The sequence below is a fragment of the Aethalodelphis obliquidens genome, unplaced genomic scaffold, assembly GCF_003676395.1.
Source record: "Aethalodelphis obliquidens isolate GAN/ISIS:26980383/991018 unplaced genomic scaffold, ASM367639v1 scaffold128, whole genome shotgun sequence".
In the NCBI taxonomy this organism is placed as follows: domain Eukaryota; kingdom Metazoa; phylum Chordata; class Mammalia; order Artiodactyla; family Delphinidae; genus Aethalodelphis; species Aethalodelphis obliquidens.
In genome coordinates, this window is record NW_020838072.1 from 577,167 (window position 1) to 592,958 (window position 15,792).

At 45.5% G+C, this 15,792-nt stretch overlaps 1 protein-coding gene across 1 annotated transcript in view; it reads right to left on the reverse strand.

Annotated features, from left to right (window-relative positions):
* Positions 1 to 15,792, reverse strand: part of SLC4A5 (solute carrier family 4 member 5) — a 96,722-nt gene that overhangs the window by 61,550 nt on the left and 19,380 nt on the right. Inside the window, exon 4 of the mRNA XM_027099061.1 lies at positions 13,398 to 13,527. Coding sequence (XP_026954862.1) covers positions 13,398 to 13,527 — 130 coding nt within the window. The remainder of the gene's footprint in view (positions 1 to 13,397; positions 13,528 to 15,792) is intronic.

Here is a 15,792-nt window from a genome sequence, read left to right on the forward strand (position 1 = left end):
CACAGAACTAGAACAAAAAATTTCACAATTTGTATGGAAACACAAAAGACCCCAAAAGCCAAAGCAATCTTGAGAAAGAAAAACGGAGCTGGGGGAATCAGGCTCCCTGACTTCAGACTCTACTACAAAGCTACAGTAATCAAGACAGTATGGTACTGGCACAAAAACAGAAATATAGTCAAGGGAACAGGATAGAAAGCCCAGAGGGAAACCCACACACATATGGTCACCTTATCTTTGATAAAGGAGGCAAGAATATACAGTGGAGAAAAGACAGCCTCTTCAATAAGTGGTGCTGGGAAAACTGGACAACTACATGTAAAAGAATGAAATTAGAACACTCCCTAACACCATACAGAAAAATAAACTCAAAGTGGATTAAAGACCTAAATGTACGGCCAGACAACATCAATCTCTTTGAGGAAAACATAGGCAGAACACTCTGTGACATAAATCACAGCAAGATCCTTTTTGACCCACCTCCTAGAGAAATGGAAATAAAAACAAAAATAAGCAAATGGGACCTAATGAAACTTAAAAGCTTTTGCACAGCAAAGGAAATCATAAACAAGACAAAAAGACAACACTCAGAATAGGAGAAAATATTTGCAAATCACAAACGATTCATCTCCAAAACATACAGGCAACTCAAGCAGCCTAATATCAAAAGAACAAAAATCCCCATCCATAAATGGGCAGAAGACCTAAATAGACATTTCTCCAAAGAAGATATGTAGATTGCCAACAAACACATGAAAGAATGCTCAACATCACCAATAATTAGAGAAATGCAAATTAAAACTACAATGAGATATCATCTCACACCAGTCAGAATTGCCATCATCAAAAAATCTACAAACAATAAATGCTGGAGAGGGTGTGAAGAAAAGGGGACACTCTTGCACTATTGGTGGGAATGTGAATTGGTACACCCACTATGGAGAACAGTATGGAGGTTCCTTAAAAAACTAAAAATAGAACTACCATATGACCCAGCAATCCCACTACTGGGCATATACCCTGAGAAAACCATAATTCAAAAGGAGTCATGTACCGAAATGTTCATTGCAGCTCTATTTACAATAGCCAGGACATGGAAGCAACCTAAGTATCCATCAACAGATGAATGGATAAAGAAGATGTGGCACATATATACAATGGAATATTACTCAGCCATAAAAAAGAATGAAACTGAGTTATTTGTAGTGAGGTGGATGGACCTAGGGACTGTCATACAGAGTGAAGTAAGTCAGAAAGTGAAAAACAAATACCATATGCTAACACATATATATGTAATCTAAAAAAAAAAAATGGTTAGAAGTATCTAGGGGCAAGACAGGAATAAATTTGCAGACCTAAGAGAATAGACTTGAGGATACGGGGAGGGGGAAGGGTAAGCTGGGACAAAGTAAGAGAGTAGCATGGACATATATTCACTAGCAAACGTAAAATAGATAGCTAGTTGGAAGTGGCCACATAACACAGGGAGATCAGCTCCGTGCTTTGAGACCACCTAGAGGGGTGGGATAGGGAGGGTGGGAGGGAGGGAGATGCAAGAGGGAAGCGATATGGGGACATATGTATATGTATAACTGATTCACTTTGTTTTGTTATAAAGCAGAAACTGACACGCCATTGTAAAGCAACTATACCCTAATAAAGATGTTAAAAAAAAAAAAAAAGAATCTAGGAGCCTGAGAAACAATACTTTTTAAAAGGAAGACACAGGTCTTTGAGAAAACAAAGCAATGAGCGGACCATTATGTGTGGTTAGGTAAGAGTAAAATCTGGAATCTATATCTATATCTGTGTCTAAATCTAAATCTATATCTATTTCTAAATATGTATCTATATCTAAATCTATATCTAAATCTAAATCTATATATCCATATCTAAATCTATATCTATGGCAATTAGAGTGAAGGTCCCTTCCTTCTGCACTTATTTTGCGTATCAATATCATTAAATTATATGTGGCTAATTTCTTTGCAAAAATTACTCTTAGGACACCCTGATTTAAATATTTTTTTAAAATTTAGTTTCCTATACCATGCAACCTTTAATGATAAGTTTATGTTGCCTCTCAACACTTGTTTTAAGACTTAGAACTGTATGAATTTATTTCTCAGATGAAGTTAAGTTTACTCACCTAAAAGTTGTAACGTACATACCCACACTGTGTTAATTCTCTATCTACGTAGGCTCATTGACTTTTATTCTGTTACTCTTCCATGCCCACCCTATCATCCATCATCCTAAGACTTGACTTCCATGTATTAGTTACAAAGCATCAAGACAGTGTTTTCACTTTCTGCCTGAGGCTTGTTTGTAATAAATTTTGTGATACTAACAGATTCATTTCTTAAAAGTAATGTGAAAGTCAGTTTATCCTCATTATCCAGCAAAGCTCTCTAACTCCACATTGAGTCATATCAGTGCCCTGAATTTTCCAGCAGAAACCAAAGGCCAGTGTTAATTCTCTTATGGGGCAGTGAAGAACTGTCCTAGAGATACCGGGGAACCATCAGATACTCCCTAGGTTCAGTCTTTGACAGAGGCACCAAGAGATGATTTACAGGAGGAAAGTTTTTCAAAAGACGAACTCCTAAGCAAATTCTTGCCCATTCCTACAATTTATTTGGCAAATTCATGCTACATGATGACAAACACATGCATTAAAATATGTATGTGAAATAATGTAAAAAGTTATTTATACAACTGATTAAAACTACACATATGGTGTGTATGTTTGAAAGGGAGCAGGACCCTGTGGGGCCCTCCTGGGTACAAATTCTTTCTGTGTCCCCCGTTTCTTGTTTGAAGGAAATAAGCTTCATTCAGCCTCCTTGACCTTCCCAGAGTTCTGAAGAGCAGATTCAAACAATTGTTTATAAGGGAAGGGAAAGAATGCAGAAACTAAGGAGGATCAGTCAAGAAACAGTAAGTGCAGCCAGTGGGGCAGGGTCCTGGTTCCTCCTCAAAGAATATACATAATAATATCTTTGAGTTCTGTAGGAACTAAAGCTGCCGCCACCCAGGTGGGGGATGGTAACTTCAGGCTGAGCACAAGATTCCTGGAACACTGCCCTGTTACCTTACCACCAACCAATCAAAAGAAAGTCAGCACACAGTGGAAGATAATGAAGACTGACATCCTCCCCAAATGATTCTCCCTTTAAAAACTTTCATGGTCAAAACAAAAACAAACAAACAAAAAACTTTCATGGTTGAGCAGAATCTTTGGAGCTGGCTTTTGGACAGGAGTCTGCCATCTCCCCAGGTTGCTGGTCTCCTGAATAAAGCAAACTTTCTGTTCCTACCAGCACTTGTCTCTTGAGCATTGGCTTTCAAGTGGTGAGCAGCCAAATCTGAGTTCAGTAATATGTTCACAAACCAAACTTGACAGTGAATTTAAAAGACTGTTAAGCATGCAAGACTGAGCAAGCAGGCATGGGTCAACATCCATATGCAGGAGTTTAGAAGGTACAAAGAGGGGCTGACAGCACCAGAAAGGCCCCACAGGCCTCTTGGGGTACCCACTCCAGACTAGACTCAGAAATTTGTCCTTTTATTGTCCCAGAGATGATTAGGTCCAGGGATATTGACTAACACTAACCAAGTTCACAAGGGTTGATGTATAAACCCAAAGGCCAATTTATTTAATTTACAATGAGATTTACAACAGTTATAAGGGTTAGTCATTCTCATCTTCTAGCCCTTGCATTCTCTCCTTATAGGCAGCCATACATGGAAAATCAAATTATCATCAGAAACTTACAGAATCAGAATGAGGCACATTAGCAAAGTGATTCAAATGTTTAATAGACTCAGAATAAGATGTCTGGAATCCTCCATCCCTGCAAATGAGATTTGCCTGGGCCTGGGACTAGAGAGGTGGAGACCTCTTAGATTGTTATGGAATGAACCCATGAACTTCCATGGCTAACTCCCTGTGATTGAAAGTCTTTCCTCTTGCTAACCTAGGAGTCTCCTCTAAGGACCTTTAGTTATGCAGTGCGATTTGGGCATTACTGGAGAACCACTTCTTCCCAAAAAGTGTACCCAGTAGTGCAGCTGGCAGGGATGGGGCAGAGGTGTGGCATTCCCAGAGCTGTGGAGAATTGAATGGGGTGGGGAGGGCTTGCTCCCAGCTCATGCATTTGGTGAACACACATTATGTCTTCATTCAGGGGTAAGGAGGACCCCGCGGCTAAGTGAATGCCATCAGACAAAGCTACTGGCAAATTCTGAACTGGCTCCTTCAGGGAAGACTTCTGGAGGCAAACTTCTCTGAGGGCTACTTGTCTGTGTGTCCAGAGGGCATTTGTAATTACCTAATGGGCCTGTCATTTATAGACTTGTCAGTCTCCCTCAGAATCTGCCAGCATCTTCTCCTCACTGTCCCTCAGGAGATACACCCTCCTACACCTGGATGTTCTCTCTTCCACCTCTGCTGTTCAGGGCCTAATTCAAAGGCTACCTCCTTTATGACAAAGCTCCCCCAGGGGCCCAGCTTGCAGAGACCACTCCTTCCTCTGACTCCCATGCACTTTGTCACATGCACGATAATACTGACAATGGTTAAAGCTTACTGAATACCTTCTATGTGCCAGACGCTATGCTAAGCACTTTACATATATTATATGCTTCAATCCGCAGATCTATCGCCGAGGTAGGTCTGTCACTACTCTCATTGTGTAGGTAAGGAGACCCTTTGAGGATGAGGAGGCTGCCCAAGATCAAGCAGCTTATAAGAGACAGGGTGTGAGGACAAGTCTTTTGACAGACAGCCATGTTTGCACCACTTCCCACGTACTACCCTGGTTTTTAGGTATCTGCGTGTATGAGCACACGTCTGCCTATTACACTAGATTGGGGTGGGAAAACCATGCCCTACAGCTTAAAAGCACACCACAGCCTGTTTTTATATGGCCAGTTAGCTAAGAATGGTTTTTAAATGTTTAAAAGGTTGCGATAAAAAGAAGGAGAAGAAGAACGCAGAGGAAGAAGAGATCATATATGAGCAAAAAGCCTGAAACACTGTCCGTTTGGCCCTTAACAGATACGTTTGTTGACACCTGAACCAGACGATAAGCATTCTGAGAACAGATTCATACTTTACTCCTTTTAATTCTCCCACAGGACCTAACACAGCATCCCCTAAAACGTTTTTAGAATGAAAGAAGAAAGGTGTGGTGGATAAGACAAACTTTCCAAAGTTCTCCTAGATCCACAGGTTAGAGCTTCCCCACAGGTTAGAGCTGTCACTGGTGTTGTAGTGACATCCGCTGGTGTCCATTACAAAGACAGGGCATGACCTCTGAGGTGCCTGTCCAAGAGGGGGATGGTTTTGCAAAACTCCACCACCTATACTCTCATGGGCAACTTGAAGAATGCTAAAAGTTCTGGTTGGCATGAGAAGCACAACAGCGGCCAATGCATAAAGTGCATAGTTTTACTATTACATACGTGTAAAAGATATGTTTGGAGTGTCTGCTCTGCTGCCATCCATACCGATGTAGTCTCCAGGCTATGGCCGGCCCTTCCATACTTCTCCGTAACTCTGATCTGGGGCACAATGATGGGACAACCAAAGTTGGGCAAATTAGATTATCTCTGAAGAATTAGAAATTGGTGGATTGAGGAACACATTCTGGGATGGTCCCTTGAGTAGAGTAGATGTAAGCATAGAGGCTGAGGAATGGCCTAGGGCAGGGACACGTGGAAGAAGCTGGCTGCAGAAGGGTAAAAAAAGATACCCAGAGAGAGGCAGAGACCAGAAGCAGAAAAAGAGAACAGCTTGGCTTCCCAGGCCCAGGCCTTGAGAGATCTGACTGTCCCTGGGTACCATGAGGTCACCGTGTGTTCTGCTGATGCTCCCTCTTTTTGCATAAGTTAGCTTGAATGGGCTTCTGTTACTTGCAGCCTAAAATATCCTGACAATGACAGTGGCTTTCTCTTTCCCTTGGGCAGCATGCACAGGTTCTGACAGTTCACTTGAGCTTGGGCTGTAGTTGCAGAGCTAGACATATCAGATGGGGGTGGGAGGGGCTCTTGACTTTAGCATAAAGAGTTCCTGCCAGAGGAGCTCTCCTCATTGAACTAGCCTTACTATCACACTCTCTGGCCAGCTAATCTAACCTTACCGTACTCAGTCCACTGTGTGAGGCCTTGGATCACGGCCTGGCTGTCACTATGGTTGTGGACTGGTGCTTCCCCAACCTGACTGCAGACCCTTTGAAGGTGGCCACTTCTGGTCTGCTAGGCCTCATGCAGACCTGCCCTGGCTGTGCTAACTGTAAGTGATCACTAAGTCCCTGGGGGATGAATGACCCTAGCACAGTCCCCATCCTGTGTTCACACAACTCACAGGTGAGAGTGCTGGCTAGAATCAGGGACTTTGAGGCCTGGGGGAACCATGCCCACTTCTACCTGGGACTTGGTCCAGGTTCTGATTCATATAAAATCACATTTTCCCTCCTGGTATTTATCCGAAGAAATAAAAACACTAATTAGAAAAGATATACGCACCCTTATGTTCATTACAACATTATTTACAATAGCCAAGTTATGGAGGTGTCCATCAACAGATGAATGGATAAAATATATATATGTATACACATATATATTCCATTATATATGGAATATTAGCCATAAAAAAATGAAATCTTCCCGTTTGTGACGTGGATGGACCTAGAGGCTTTTATGCTAAGTGAAATAAGTCAGAGAAAGACAAATACTGTATGATTTTATTTACAGATGGAACCTAAAAAACAAAACAAAAGAACAGACCTAATAAAACAGATGCAGAGTCATAGATACAGAGAACAAACAGGTGGTTTCCAGAGGAGAGGGGTCTGAGGGAAGGAGAAAAATAGGTGAGAGAGACTCAGGTACAACCTTTCAGTTGCAAAATACATGAGTCACAGATATGAAACGTACAGTGTGGGGAATATAGTCAAAAGCTATATAATAACTTTGTATGGTGACAGATGGTAACTAGATTTATTGTGGTCATTATTTTGAAATGTAGAGAAATATTGAATCACTATGTTGTGTAACAGGAACTAACATAGTGTTGTAGGTCAATTATACTTCAAAATCCAACAAACAAACATAGTAAAAGAGATCAAATTTGTGGTTACCAGAGGTGGCGGTGGGGGTAGGGAGAATTGGATGAAAGTGGTCAAAAGTACAAACTCCCAGTTATAAGATACATAAGTCCGAAGGCTGTGATGTACACATGCTAAATATAATGAACACAGCTGTGTGTTATACAGGAGAGCTGTGAAGGGAGTAAATCCTGAGTTCTCATCACAAGGAAAACCATTTTTCTTCTATTTCTTTAGCTTTGTATGAAATGACGGATGCTCACTAAACTTACTGTGATAATCATCTCATGATGTGTATAAGTCAAAGCATTATGCTCTACACCTTCAGCTTATTCAGGGCTGTATGTCCGATATCAGTATTTGACTAGAGGAGAGAGAAGGAAAGACCATGCTAGATATTGGATGTGAAAGCAGCTTGACAATGATGAATAGTATGATTATTCGAGCCGGTAGATAAGCATCAAGTCAGAGTCAGACAACCTTAAAAATCTTTCCTCTGACCATAAATCTCCACGCATGGCTCCACTAGGGCCAGGGTCTGGGGCTGCTTACCTGCCTCAGAACCACTTGGCCATCTGCACCTCCTCCAGTCAGCTCTTCCACTCTGCTCTCTCTTCAAATGAGAGATAGTGTGGGAATTATCAGCTCAGAACTCTCAACTCCTGCTCAGAGCCCCCAAACCTTGCTGCAACTTCCCTGCCCCCTGCTCCCCCGGGCTCCACCCTCTGTCCCCTTCCCTCTCCCGAGACAATTGTGTCCCTCCATCCTGTGGATACTCTTCAGTTCTTCCCCTACTTTTTGGCCACTCCCCATCTTACCCCTGTTTGCTGGACACAGCACTCTTCTCATTCCCCTCCTACCTCTCTGGCTGCCCCTTCTCAGTCTCCATTGTGGGTTCTGCTTCCTTTGCCCATCCCTCAAACGTTAGTGTTCTAGGGGGCTCTGTCCTGGGTGCTCTCCTCATTTCACAGATCTTGGGGGGCAACCTTATCCTTTTCTTTGGGTTTGATTTCCATCTAGATGCGAATGGCTCACAAATCTATGCTTCTCCACTGAGCTCCAGGTCTCTATGTCTACATGGTGATCTGCTGGATATCTCCACTTGGAGTTTCCTCAAACATAACATGTTCAAAACTCATCATCAACCTCCCCCAAAGAAAACAAAGCAAAATACCCAACACAACAAAACCTTACTATTCCTCTTGTGTTTCCTAAATTGATACCACAAGTTACCCACTTGCTCAAGCCGGAAACCTGGGCATCTCCTTCTTGACTATCCTTCTCTCCCACATGCCATCTGTCATTAAGTCTTGTTAAGATATGTCTCAAATCCAGTAAAAAGACCAGTGGTTGCCAAAAATTAGGAAGGAAAGAGTGATGAATAGGCAGAGCACAGGCAATTTTTAGGGCAGTGAAACTATTCCATGTGATACTGTAATGGTGGATGCATGTCATTATACACTTATCTAAAAATGTATAATAACATGTATTATAGTACATACATATTATAGTACATATAGAATGTACAATACCAAGTATGAACCCTATGGACTTTGGGTGATAATGATGTCAATGTAGGTTCATCAATAGTGACAAATGTACCACTCTGGTGGAGGATGTTGATAATGGGGGAGGCTGTGCATGTATAGGGCCAGGGGGCACATGAGAACTCCGTACATTTTGCTCAGTTTTGCTGTGAATCTAAAACTGCTCTAAATAATAAAGTATATTTAAAAGGAAATACAGATACACTATACATTATATATATATAATTATACACTCAAAAATATGTCTCAAATCCACACCTTCTCTATATTCCCACTGTCAACATCTTGTTTCAGAATCTCATCACCTCTCACCTGGACCAGCCTCCTAACTGGCCCAGTCTTACCTTCTTTTATACATTCTTCACATTGAAGCCTGAGTGATCTCTCTCAAACAGACAATCCTCTCTCCTGCCTCAAACCCCTCAGTGGTCCTCCAAATCTCTCAGCATCAAGTTCAAACTCCACAACATGGTCTGCGTAGGACCTGCATCATTGGCCACTCCCTCTCTAGTCCAGCTACAGGGAACTTCTGCTGCTTCCTCTGTGTCTGTTTCCCCTGTTCCAGGGGCCTCTTCCCCATTCCGTACCCTCTCTTGGCTAACTTTGACCCATCCTTCAGGTGTCTATGTGAACAACTCTTCTTCCTGCACATCTGCCTTGATTCCTCCTGTCTGGGTTAAGTGCCCCTACACTGTGCTTTCTTAGAACCTCATCATCAAGTATCTAGTTATTTACCTCTGTGCCCCATTAGACTGAGAGACTGAGCGAGCAGGGATGGCATCTGCCATGTTTTTTGTATCTCTAAGTCACCTGGCTCAGGGCTTACAGACAGTAAACATTTGGTAAATAGTAGTTGAATGAATGGGTGAGGTTTGTTGATGTCTATACTAAGAGCTCTCAGCTCCCCGCTCTGCTTTCTACATAGAGAGGGCAGCTGGGGTGCCGTAAGGGTGATCCCAGGTGAGTGGTGAGACCAGAGGGCTGGGGCATCTTCTGCTCCAGACTAAGAGGTAAAATGATGGTAGGAGAACATGCTTCAAGGTAGTAAGCAGAAACAGTTTCAGAGTTGAGACAAAGTTCAGGCTTCTTCTTCCATTATGTACAGAGTGAGAAAGCATCCCTGCCTATGTGTGGAGGGGCTTTTGAACATGTACTGATCTGGTCTGACCCAACTAAAATGACCTACTTCTCCTGCCCCTCTTTCTGCCCTTTCCTGGTCACGGCGGGAATCTTTCCAGAGCATATGTGTCTTATAAGAACATTCCGGCAAGTTCACGCTTTTGGTCTGCTCTGAGTTGAGATCAGAGGCAGCTTGGATTTGGGGTTTGCTTTCAGAATTCATGGAAGTCTCAAAGCTCTATTTTTGAGTAACCCCAAAAGCCCCTCCACACTTGGTTGGCTTCCAGCCCATATCATTCTCCTTCCCTTCATCCCCTGCAGCCAGGCAGATTCAAGCTTGAGAGACAATGGAATTATGGGTAAATTGTTTGCTCACAGTGAGGGGGTCCACCCCGCCCCACCCAACCCAAGCTTCCCTTCAGGCAAGGTCAGTATCAGCAAACAGCTAGCTGCACTCCCCTCCCGGGAACGCAAAAGAGACAAATTTAATAAAAATCTATCTTATTGACAGCCTGACCTACCAGCATGGATCACATTAGAAATGATGCCCACACACACAGTCCCCATCACGCACAAAGGGCCAGGCTCAGTGGAGCTCCAAAAACCACTTAAGTCTGTCCAGTGGTGATTCTTTCCCCAAGGGCCCAAAACATCCCCCAAACTAATAACCCCCAGAAAAGCACTGCCAGGGAAAATTCCTTGCGGATTTGAGATTTTCACTCTGTTAATCTCCTAACTCAATAAAGCAAACACTCCCATAACAAATTAAATACTTTTATTAAAAGGTCCCCTCCCCCAATCTCTTTGATGTGGGTACAAACCTGCAACCCTCTTAGGGCCTGAGTGTCCACATGAGGGGTTGTTCCCGCCTCCTATCATTTTCTCCTGTTATTCCAAGAAGGCCCAGAACCCACTAGGATTTGCTGATTCTTGTATTCTGGAAACTTTCGAGACCTCTGGCTTCCCTGAGTAGATGGCACAGCCTGTCAGCTGAGGGAAATTCTTCCCATTTTTTGGTGGGGTGACAGGCCCCTAACAGGCCCGGCCCGGAGCACCTCTACTGATGCAGTTTGCCAGGAGGAGCCCCCAGCACAGCTGTCCAGGCCGAGGTGGACTTGCTCACCGATAACCAAACCCTGTCTCTGACTTCTGCAGAGGCCTACTGCTCAGACCTCCAACAGTGAGCTGCAAACCAGCCGGGGGGAGCTGGAGAGAAGATTAAAGGAGGCTGGGGTGGAGAAAGGAGCTCGAGATAAGGAGGCCTGAGCGGCTCTCCCCCCACTGCTTCCTGCCCCAAAGCTGGCCCTCAAGATGCTCCTTTCTCCATCAACCTGGAATTGGGTTCAGCTGTTTAACTTCTTCCAGCCTCCACTTTCCTCTTGCTATGGGTTTGAGGTCAACTTGGGTTACACTGGGGCCCTTCCCAGGGCTCCTTAAATGCTGTCCTTGGAAAGCCTGACTTGTGGGGAAACAACCTGGTTTGCAGATGGTAACCCCAGGCCCCTTTAAATTTTAAAGGAGCCTTCTTCCAGAAACATCATTATCTACAGTTTATCGCTTTCATTGCAGGGTCTATAGTGAGCAAGGCTCTATGGATCAACACTCAGAGAGAAACTGGGTATTTCGTCTATGGCAACAATCATGTCTCTGACAGCCCTGGGGCCTTCTCAGCAAGGGCTCTGTGGGTGCGTACGATAGGCCCTCATGGAAAGTCTGGTCCTGGCAACTATTACCAGGGATTCTGAATGCACACCTTACCCAGGGTAGGGAGAAGTCACCCTCTTCCTACTGGGCCTTGGAGAAGGCCTTTCTCAACTTTCCTTCTCTCTATATGCCCACCCTGGACAAGAAAGTCATTTGCCCAGGGAGGTACAAGCCCCTCAGAGGCATTAAGCCACAGTAGCACAGACTGGGCCCTGGTCATTTGAAATGTCCTCCCCTCTCTTATCAGCCCTGGATGGATGTCCTGGGCTCTGTGGCTGTCGCCGTTTATCTCTCACACCGGTTGCATTCCCTCCAGAATTATATCCTCCCATGGAAATCAAAACAGAGTCCCTGGAAGTTGAAGGAAGGGGAGAGAAGCGGCTGAGAAATTGGAGAAAACATGACGAAGTTCATAAGCACTCAAGTTGGAGAGTCAGATAGCCCTGGGCTAGCAGCCAGACTCAGCTGCCTGCAGGCTCTGGCCCTTGCATCTATTTGACCCTCTAAACCTCACTATCCTCATCTATAAAACGAGGGTTGTTTGGCATGTAGTAAGGGCTCATTGAATGGGCTGATAAGAAGAGGCTCCACAGCTTCCAGACAGGGACTGGGCCCAGCCATGAGGCTAGGAATTCATTCCTTCTGAGGCCTGCAGGAATTTGCTAGTCACTCAATGGCCTTTTTTCTTTTTTTCTTTTTCCAGGAGAGATTGGAGGGGGAAGCTTGGGAATGTTAAATCCGCACCTCGTTCTACAGAAGAGCTACTGAGGTGAGTGAGGTTGGTAGGTAAGAAAAGGGCCCAGGCTGTGATTGGGGCAGCTGCCAGGCCCTGGGTGTCATGGTGGCCCCCAGGCAAAGCCACCTTGGGCACAGCTTGGCAGTTCGTTCAGGCATTCTCAACGGGGGCAATATCAGCCCCAAGGGGGCAAGCATTGGTTCTTAGGAGAGCAAAAAAGTTTAAGATATTACAATGGTTTGTGGCACTCCAAAGCTCAAACCTACCTGACAACATTTAATTTCTTAGCATTTCATTCCTCTCATTAGAAATAAATTTAATTCTAGTTTAACAAAGTTAATTTAAATTTAAAATTTTGGTGGGGGGGACATTAATATAAAAAAAGGTTGAGAAACATTGGTACGCTCTGCTTGCAGACTCTCAACTTCTGCCCCAGGGTCCCTCCTCCTCTCACCAGCCCCTCCTGCTGCCCCTGCTGTATTCTGCCTTCTCCTTGAGGCCTTGGCAGCATTGAGGCCGCTGATCAGTCCAGCTCAATTTAGAGGCTGCTCTGCCCCAGGCACTGGGTATGGCCAGCGCTACTCCTTACCCTGATTCTCCCTTGGCTCCCGAGACTTCACCGTGTGGTTCTCCTCCAGCCTTTCGGCTCTTCTCTTCCTTCTACTGCCCCTATATACACAGCTCTCTCTGCTTCCCACGTGTGCCTCCAGGGCTACGCCCTGCTTGTCCTGCCCCAGACTCTGCCAAATCCCTTTGCTTCAGTGCTCACTGGAGCTCCCCAAGTAGGTGTTTCCTGGCACGCATTCTTCTTCCTCCAGGAAGCCCTCCTGTCTGCCCCAGCCTGCTCGGTGCTTTCCCTTCTACAACATTTAGTTTGGACCACTTGACATGAAAGGATATATGCCCCTGTGTTACTCTCTCATGGTTTCATGGGTGTCTGTTCTACTTTCCCACCAGGATTTTCATTTCTCTGAGGATGAGACAAAGCCATAAGTTTCTGTTTGCTCCTTAGCATCCAACCCAGTTCTGCCACCAAGAAAGGCAAGTAGGTGGGTCTTTGGGGGCCAGGAAGCGCCCTAGTAGAACTCAAGGTATGAGATGCCACTGGTCAGCTCCGCCTGGGCCCGGGCAGACTGCAGTGGAAAGGCCCCTCTACCTGTCTCCGGGGTTCTGCCTCACCTGGCCGACTCCTTCCACTCCATCTGGTCTCCGTCGTGCTGCAGAGTGTCCATCTCTGTGAAGAGGGTGGGGTTGGGAGCCTCATCTTCCTCCCCCAGGATGTCCTGGAGCTGCTCAGCAGCTGGAGACCCTGCAAAAGGAGGGCAGCAGGTTCTGCTGAGTGCCCCGCGGGAGGTAGAGGCCAGCCGAAATGCAGCAGGACCCAAGGGCAAGGGCAAAGTATTCCCCGACCCACGGCTTCCCTGGTGGCGCAGTGGTTGGGAGTCCGCCTGCCGATGCAGGGGACACGGGTTCGTGCCCCGGTCCGGGAAGATCCCACATGCCACGGAGCGGCTGGGCCCGTGAGCCATGGCCGCTGAGCCTGCGCTCCGCAACGGGAGAGGCCACAGCAGTGAGAAGCCCGCATACCACAAAAAAAAAAAAAAAAGTATTTCCTAATTCAGTAAAACGAAGTCCACCCTCTGGGCAAAGCTAGACTCAAGTTTCTGTGGATTGGATGTAGGTGGGATATTCTTCAAGATAAAAGACATGAAAGGATTTAGTCTGTATTCAGACTCCTGGGTCTTGTAGCTGACACTGAAGAAAGACGGAAAATGGCCAAAGCCAGGGCAGCAGCAAGGACAGGGAACAGAACAAATAAGTGAGGGGAGAAAAACTCTGTCCCAACTTGAGCATAACATGCCCAGAGGGACCCCTTTTCCACTGGACTCCACACACTCAACTCCCAGCATTGGCCTTGAAGGGGCAATCAGACATGTGAAAGGATGTGCTTGTACCAGTGTGGCACGTGGGCCCACTTTCTTCATGAGCAACCTAACAGTCTATCCCTGAGCTCCCAGTCTGCTTTCCAACTGCCCAGGGGATGTCGCCTTCTGGGTGTCTCTCAGGCACCTCAAGTCAGCATTCTGACACGGAACACATACTCTTCCCCAAACATGCTTCTCCTGCCTTCCCTCCTTGCCTCCCTCCCTCCCCGCCTCCCTTTCTTCCTCCCTCCCTCCTCCCTCCCTCCCTCTCTTCCTTCTTTCTCTCACTCAATATTTAATGAATGCCTACTATGTGCCAGGCATTGGTCTAGGTGTAGGGAAACAAAGCTGTGAAGGAGGCCCATATATTCTTGATCTCTTGAGCCTCTCCAGTGGCAGATACAGACAATAAACAAGTAAACAAATCCACAAAATTCAGTTCAGTGATAAGTAGTAATAAGTGTTCTGAAAAAAAAAAAAAAGACCACGGAGCTATATTAGATAGCATAGTCAAGAAAGGCCTCTCTGAGGAGGGCGTATTTGAATTGGAACTTGAAAAATGAGAATGAACCACTTCTGCATATCTGGAAGAAGAGTGCTGCAAGCGTGCCAAAGACCTGAGGTGGGGTGTGCTGGTTAGTGTGTCTAGGGCATGGTGGGCCGGAGAGAGAGAGGTATCACACAACATTGAATGCCTTGGTTAGAGGCATAACTGTCCACCCAACCGCACAGGCTAGACACGCTGGCATCATCCTCACCTCACCTCTTTCTCTCACCTCCACTCCCACATTAAAAGTTTTCGAGAATACTCTCCTTCCTCACCAATCCCATTGCCCCTGCCCTGGTTCAATCTCTCACTGACTGTCTTTAGGCTTCATCAAGTCTTCCTCTTCCTCCAAGCCTCTCTATCCCCTCAGTCATCCCTCTGGCTTTCACTTATTTCTCCATGGACTCCCAATGGTCAATAATTTCAACTACCCTTCTCATCACAGTCTCCAGTCTCTTACTCCTTGACTTCCCAATAAAACCAGGCAGCTGATGCCCAAACAAGAATTCACTGGCCCAATCTCCACCTCTTCAAATGTGTCCTGGGGTGCAGGGAGAGGCAGTGTGGTATGGTGGTACGGTGGATGCAAGGCACACGCTAGGCTTTCAATCCATCTAGATGTGGGTATGAATCTCAGAGTTGCTACTTACTCATGAGAGAATTCAGTCTGAGTGAACAGGGTTATTGTCCCAATAAATCAGGTAAGGAGAATAACATGTGACACAGGGCCTGGAATATAACAGGTGCCAATCCCCCTTGCCACCAAGCTTAGCACTCAGGCTCATGAGTCTCTCTGGTGAAAACCACCCAGCTGTACAAATGGGGGGCTTCCACTGTTAACAGGTCTCAGAAGTACAGCCACTTCCACTCATCCTTGCATGCCCTTTCCCATGTTCCTCCACGCCACCACTAACTTTTGCTCCTCTCTGCAAGCCTCTTGATCTATCTCTTATCCCACATCACCAAGAAAATAAGACCTCCAGGCATGAAATCCATCAACTTCCTCCTTTCCAGTGCTTCTGTGTCCTTACCACTGCTGCAGTCTATCTCTGAACAAGAGTTCTTCCTCTAGCCTATCTCTGGCCCCGTCTATTCCCTTCTA